This window comes from Poecilia reticulata, linkage group LG3 (genome assembly GCF_000633615.1).
Source record: "Poecilia reticulata strain Guanapo linkage group LG3, Guppy_female_1.0+MT, whole genome shotgun sequence".
Taxonomy (NCBI): domain Eukaryota; kingdom Metazoa; phylum Chordata; class Actinopteri; order Cyprinodontiformes; family Poeciliidae; genus Poecilia; species Poecilia reticulata.
In genome coordinates, this window is record NC_024333.1 from 31802027 (window position 1) to 31809213 (window position 7187).

Below are 7187 nucleotides of genomic sequence, written 5' to 3' on the forward strand. Positions count from 1 at the left end.
AGAGGTGAAGCTCAGCAGGAAGCCAGCAGCAGCTCAGAGCAACAAGCTGCCAAACCAGGAGAAGTTCCCTGTGACGTCTGCACTGGACCCAAACTTGATCCAGATGAGCCAGACGGCTCATCAGAAATTTTGCCAACTAGATCCATGTTTCTGAAGTTTGGTGAGAAAATGGATCACTGTGTTACTAGGTACTTCTCTTCAGAGTACCCAAAAAGCAGGCTGTATTTAATCAGAACCACCCGATTCTGGTTCTCCAGAATCACATCCACTCTGCATATGTGGATGTGCAGAGTTCACACATTATGCCTTCCTCCAAAATGAGTCTGACCCCCCAAGTGGTACAATACTGGAGCAAACAAAACATTATCTACCACCAACTCACTTAAACTGATTGTGCTAAATAGAAGATCACAATAGGAGCAAAAGGACTTTAGTTCATGATTTACTCATTGAGCATAACATTTTTAACAAAAGCAATTGGAAGCCAAAAAGCACTTGTGCCTATTGAATCAGCAACTCGTGAGACATTTTAAAGTGAGAATAAAAAGCCTGAGAGGGGGAACGGATTGTTACAATAGTTCATACTTCATTAAACTATAAAGGTTTTTCTGGGCAAATTGGACTCAATTGGAAATTGCAGTAAAAGGCCATAAATGAGCTCTGGCACTAATTTTAAACAAAACCCTCAATTTTTTCAATGACTTTAGTCAGATTTTATCTGTTGCTGTATATGGATTAATTATTTAATTGTGAGAAACTTGAGCATCCATGTTGACACTCCTGAAGGAAGAGGAGCAAAAATTCTAGGTGACCTACTTCAAAACTTTGTTTTGCCTCAACATAACCAAGCAACACACAGATACTCTGGACTTGTTGAACAGACAGGGTGTAAATATTTCCAACATCTCTGTAATTGATGTTGCCCTGTTTGGTCATTTCTCTGTTGTCTTTGAAAGTATAGTCTTTGTTCATTCGTTTAGCAAAACTTTCTATTACAAAACGCGTTAAGCACAACACCGCAGAAGCTTTTGATCAAATCTACTCTTCAACCTTGATTCTCTGCTGTAACCCAGCAGATAAGCTGTCAAGACATCACACATTTGAGCATTTAATTGCTCCTGTTAAAGTGAAGATTGTCTGGTAGGAAGACACACTGGAGAGAAATGCTGCACTAGGAAGATGTGAAAAAAAGTCTCCGTCAAAGGGCTGAATATACGACCATTACAAAGGAAAAGAGAAACAAAACGACAGGCCTTTCACCAGGATGGTGATTAAATCTAATAGCACCACTGAGTCCTTTATTACAAAAACCTAACTTAAATTAGAGCATTTGTCACAATAAAAAGCAGGGGCCTATCGTTGAATGACACTGCAAAAGTGAAAAACGTACCACTTTTACAGTGCCTATAGAGTAATCACTGCACTGGATGTTTCACCATTTTATTGGTTTTAAAAATCAAGCATGACCAACAAAATTTAGCTTTGACAAAAAAATTATGCCAAAGTGAAAACATGATTATAAAAAAATTAAAATATATAGCATAATATATAGTAACTGTATGAATATTCACCCCCTTTAAAGAGTCTGTTTTGTTTCCTTCTCTCTTTTTCTGGGAGGAGCAACAGAGTCATGAGATTAAAACATCTCTCCAGTTTGCCAAAGTGAAGCCTGAGCTGCTGTGGAGAAAAGCCTCCCATTCTCTTTCTAAAGACAAACCAAGTTCATCTTTATTCATCAACAAACCGATACTGGTGAGTGCAACAGAAAACTAATTTTCTGGGTTTCTACAAACAGAAGACAGGAAATTTAAGACCTTTCTTTTGGACTCAGATCATCTAAAAGGTAACAGATGGCAGTTCATAGTTTTTATGTTTTTGGTAGGTCTGTTTTTCTAAGTTATTCTGGTATTCTCAGTCCTGAACACTTTGTTGTTTCCAGTTTGGTCTTTCCATTTTCTGTCAGTTTTTTACTCCTTTCTCATCAGTTCAGGTTTTGGCGGTTCATATCGAGTTTCATAGTTTATCCTTTAGCTCCGATTATTAGTTTTTTCCCTTCGGATTATTCCTGCCTTGTTCTTGTATCAGTGTTTTGGCTTTCTTATTATCAGTTTCATTTGTACCACTTGGGTTTATTATTATTTATTTGTCTGGTAAGTGTGTTGCTATGTTAATGGGGGTTTTGTTAGTGTTGTTTCTCGTCTACATGTATTTATCTTCTTAGGTTATTGTCAGACCTGTTTCTACTGTCGTTTCCAGTTCCTCTGTTCAGCTAATTTGCCCAGCAATCAAACCCATTTAACCCAACTGGGTTTCCCCATCTTAGTTATGCCACTAACCTGTTTCACCAGTTATTCCAGTTCCCAGCTTTGTTTTGCTTTCTGCTGGATTCTCTGTTCTGTTTTGCTCAGTTCAGGTCTGCTCCTTCCTCATGTGTAAGTTTATGATTTTTTTGAGAAAATAAATCAGCCTAATACCACACTGTCTGTGATTTGGCTCTCCAAGAACCCCCATGACAACGGCAGCCATCCAGCTGTGCAAAACACCTGGCTAGACCAAGCTCTGCCTTACAGATGCAGTTCCTCCTCAGAGCTGCAGTTTTCAAGAAGTCAAGCTTCTGCCTAACAGAGCAGCCCTCCCCCACTCCTTCAGACTAGCCAGCAGTAATAAGCCAACACCTGGTGGAACTGATCATTTGCTGAGCTCATTATAGGAGCTACTTCTCAGTGAAACACTGTTAACGGGTTAATAAAAAAGCGATGCTGTGATAAATTCCTGGAGGTAGATTTTAAGAAAGGGCAGGAGTTTTTAAGAGAGACCCAATTTCAAGGCATTAAATTATGAAGACAATTTTTTAACTCATATTTGACATACACACCTATATATAAATGCTCTCTCCCTCACTAGTCCTCTGCCTCCTTCCTTACRGCTCGTGTACAGTCTCAGGGTGCTGGATTTGGGGTGGAATCCTCCATGCATGGTTAGTAGCTTCCTAGTCTTAACATCCGTGGCCTTCATCTCTTCCATTGGCCAGCTAATTATTCCGGCAGGGTATCTGATTACTGGTAAGGCATAGCTGTTTATTGCACAGATCTTGTTCTTGCCATTGAGCTGGCTTCTCAGGACTTGCCTTATTCGTTGGAGGTATTTGGCTGTGGCTCCTTTCCTTGTGACCTCATCGAGGTTGYCATTTGCTTATGGTATTCCCAGGTACTTGTAGCTGTGCTCTATGTCTGCTATTGTTCCTTCTGGGAGTGAGACCCCTTCTGTGTGGGCGACCTTCCCTCTCTTTGTAACCATCCGACCACACTTCTCTAGTCCGAATGACATCAAAATGTCAGTGCTGTAGATCCTGGTTTATTGAAAGAGATGGTTGATCAGTTCAGAGGTGAAGCTCAGCAGGAAGCCAGCAGCAGCTCAGAGCAACAAGCTGCCAAACCAGGAGAAGTTCNAGAGGTGAAGCTCAGCAGGAAGCCAGCAGCAGCTCAGAGCAACAAGCTGCCAAACCAGGAGAAGTTCCCTGTGACGTCTGCACTGGACCCAAACTGAAGGCCCTGAAGTCCTGCATGGTGTGTCTGGCCTCCTACTGCCAGACTCACCTGGAGCCTCACCTGACCGCTCCACGTCTGAAGAAACATCAGCTGATGGAGCCAGTGGAGAACCTGGAGGACAGGATGTGTCTGCAGCACGATAGACCTCTGGATCTGTTCTGTAGGACCGACCAGACATGCGTCTGCTCACTCTGTCCTGTTTTAGACCACAAGAACCATGAGTTTGTTCCTCTGATAGAAGAATCTGAAGGAAAGAAGGCAGAGCTGAGGAAGACAGAGGCTCAAGTTCAGGAGATGATCCAGGAGAGACGACTGAAGATCCAGGAGATCAGAGAGTCGGTGAAGATCAGTAGAGATGCTGCAGACAGAGAGAAAGCTGGAGGTGTTCAGGTCTTCACGGCTCTGAWGGAGTCTGCTGAGAGAGGCCTGAAGGAGCTCATCAAGGAGATCCAAGACAAACAGGAAGCTACAGAGAAACAGGCTGAAGGCTTCATCAGAGATCTGGAGCAGGAGATCTCTGAGCTGAAGAAGAGGAGCTCTGAGGTGAAGCAGCTCTCACAGGATGAAGATCCCCTCCACCTCCTCCAAAGCTTCTCCTCCCTGAAAGMTGCTCCACCCACCAAGACCTGGACAGAGGTCAGAGTTCATCCACCAGCATATGAGGGGACTGTGGAGAAAGCTCTGGCTCAGCTGGAGGAGAAGAACCAAGTGATGATCAAGAAGTTGATGGCGATGAAGAGGGTCCAGCAGTTTGCTGTTGATGTGACTCTGGATCCTGATACGGCTAATCCTAACCTCATCCTGTCTGATGATGGAAAACAAGTGAAACATGGAGATGTGATGAAAAATCTTCCATACAAGCCAGAGAGATTTGATCAGTGTCCATGTGTTTTAGGTCAGCAGAGTTTCTCTTCAGGCAGATTTTACTTTGAGGTTCAGGTTAAAGGAAAGACTGACTGGGATTTAGGAGTGGCCACAGAATCCATCAACAGGAAGGGAAAAATCGCAGCAAGTCCTGAGAACGGTTTCTGGACTGTTGTGTTGAGAAAAAGATATGAGTATAAAGCTTGTGCAGGACCTTCAGTCCATCTCTCTCTGTACCCTTGTCCTCAGAAGGTCGGGGTGTTTGTGGATTATGAGGAGGGTCTGGTCTCCTTTTATGATGTAGATGCTGCAGCTCTGATCTACTCCTTTACTGGCTGCTGCTTCAAGGAGAAACTCTACCCGTACTTTGGTCCCTGCCTAAATGATGGAGGTAAAAACTCTGCTCCTCTGATCATCTGTCCTGTTAATTGGGCTGATCGTTGATCTGAGTAACTCTGCAGGTGAAGTCCTATTAGTGGAGAGGAGAGCTTGGAAACGTCCTCAGCAGATATTTCTAGCTTCTGATTGATTAAATGATAAGAAAACAGTTTTTAGCTCGTTGTCGTACAGATTGCCAGATTGTTTCTTTTCCAGCTTTAGACCAGCATGCAAACGTTTCAAACCACAGATCAAATTAAAACTAATTATATTTCTAATATGTTCTGCTTTATTGTGGTTTTGTTTGAACTTTTAATCAGAATGGTAAATGCAATGTGATGATTTTTAAAAATAGAAAACTTTGGAAGTGGCTGTTCAGTTTATTTTTGATGTTATATGCATGTTAAATATCTATTGTTAAATGTTAAATGGAAAGAAGAGATGGATCCCACAACTTTATGATTAAAACAGTAGAGAATAAACTAAAGATTTAACATTTATTTTCTCTTGTGTAACATTTTTTTAAAAATGTGTGTATAAAACTGTTGTGTTAGTTATATACCAGAGCAGGTTCAAAATAGGAAATATAAACCAGCACACACGTCTTCAAGTGTTCCTGGTTCTTGAAGGAAGTAAACATGATAATCTTGTTGGGAGAAACCCTAAGTGTGGTGACAGATGTCAGCACACAATGTTGATTGAAAAAAAAAAAGCTCGTCAGCAGACAGATGAACAGCTTGTTCTGCTCGCTCTCATCCTCAGGTTCTTATTAAAGTTATTTAATATACTCACTCTTTCATTGTCGCCCCTCAAATTTAAGAACACTGGAATTTTTACTTTTTTCTTTATTATCCCAAATTTTTTCTATAAATGACTTCAGACTTAGCACATTTCAGTACCCTCAAATCACATTCCCATTCACGCACACGTTCACACCCTGGTGATGTTGAGCTACTGGATTGTAGCCACAGAAGTGAGGCTGCCATACTGAGCCTTTGGCTCTTCTGACCAACACCAGCAGTCAAGGTGGGTGAAGTGTCTTGCCCAAGGATACAATGACAAATGTGCATCAAGAGGAATTGCTGCAGCTCGGATCTTCTCCTTTACTGGCTGCCGCTTCAAGGAGAAACTCTACCCGTTCTTCAGTCCATGTTTTAATGCTGGAGGTAAAAACTCTGCTCCTCTGATCATCTGACCTGTTCAGGCTGATTGTTCCTCTGATGAAGATGAATCTGAGTGACTGCAGGTGACGTCCAGTTGCTGGAGAGGAGAGCTTGGAAACATCCTAAGCAGAAAATCAATAGTTCAGAATACTTTCTGCTTCTATTGCTATCTAATCCCAATAAAGTGAATTGAAGCTTGATTATTATGAGATAAAATGCAGAAATATTTTTTATGCATTTTTTCATTGAGCTCATCCATTTCAAACGTCGGTTTGCCTTTAAGAGGACATATCAAAACACACATCAGTATTAATACTGTAAATTTGACAACACTAGTAAAATAGGTTACTTCACAATAATGTAATAACCTCGATGTCCACTGACAAAACTCGGACTATGCTACCTAAACAATATTAGCCCGACCTAAACAAGGTTGACCCACTTAAATGAACTCAACATAAACGGACAAAACCATAGCAAAAAATTATGACACAACATCAACAAAGCAAATTTAGACACTCACCAGAATGGAAATGTCTGGAAGAAACTTGTAGGCATCTGGGGATGTTGGAGAAGGTAAATATCAGGACGTCTCACCGCTGACACCAGGACATTCGTCTTCTTCTCGTTAGCTCCGTTAGCTTAGCCTCCTCGCGTTGTTTCCAAGCAGGATGAGTGTGAAAATAAAGTCCGTTTTCCATCTTTTTACCTTTTCGGTCGTGTAATCGGACATTACATCCATTAACGCAGCAAGTTTGTGCCAATAGCTAAAATATCTGAGAGACAGTCGTTTTTGTCGGTGGCAACAAAGATGGCGCCGATACCCCTCCGACTAGAGCAGTGACGTCACGCTCCGAAGCTCTAGACCAGTGGTTCTTAACCTTTTTGGGGGTACCGAACCCCCCAGTTTCACATGCGCATTCACCGAACCCTTCTTAGTTCCCCCTCCCCCCTTCCCGACACGGTATTCTGATTTAGTAATGTAATTATATTAGCTGTGTTACCACCCCACGCCACTAGAGGCAGTAGCAACCCCGAAAAGATGCGACTAAGGATCAGATTTAGTAAAAAAAAATTGGTAAAAACGGTGAGTTTTGCTGAAAGACACAACAAGCTCAAATCCATGCTGAGTGGAGCTCCTTCAATCAGGGCTCTTTCGCAGCACTGATTGGCTAAGCAATGTAACGTGATCCTCTGATTGGCTAAGCAATGTAATGTGATCCTCTGATTGGCT

General features: G+C 41.9%; 1 protein-coding gene and 1 long non-coding RNA gene across 3 annotated transcripts in view; one reads left to right on the forward strand and one right to left on the reverse strand.

The window, feature by feature from the left end:
• LOC108166161 (uncharacterized) overlaps positions 1–6848 on the reverse strand; it is an 8757-nt gene extending 1909 nt beyond the window's left edge. The window contains exons 1-2 of the long non-coding RNA XR_001776425.1: positions 6477–6848; positions 5987–6075 (exon numbers count right to left, since the gene is read on the reverse strand). This is a non-coding gene — a long non-coding RNA (uncharacterized LOC108166161). The remainder of the gene's footprint in view (positions 1–5986; positions 6076–6476) is intronic.
• LOC103462997 (E3 ubiquitin-protein ligase TRIM21-like) lies at positions 18–4961 on the forward strand. 2 transcript variants are annotated; one of them, XM_017303854.1, is made up of 2 exons: positions 18–55; positions 3505–4961. In XM_017303854.1, exon 2 carries the CDS (start codon positions 3564–3566, stop codon positions 4854–4856), a length of 1293 nt encoding a protein of 430 aa, XP_017159343.1. In that variant the 5' UTR covers positions 18–55; positions 3505–3563; the 3' UTR covers positions 4857–4961. The 2 variants fall into 2 exon arrangements, with proteins under 2 accessions (XP_017159343.1, XP_008404322.1); XM_008406100.2 differs by lacking the exon at positions 18–55 and adding an exon at positions 3356–3385 and having other exon boundaries at positions 3454–4961.
• Positions 6849–7187: the final 339 nt, after the last annotated feature.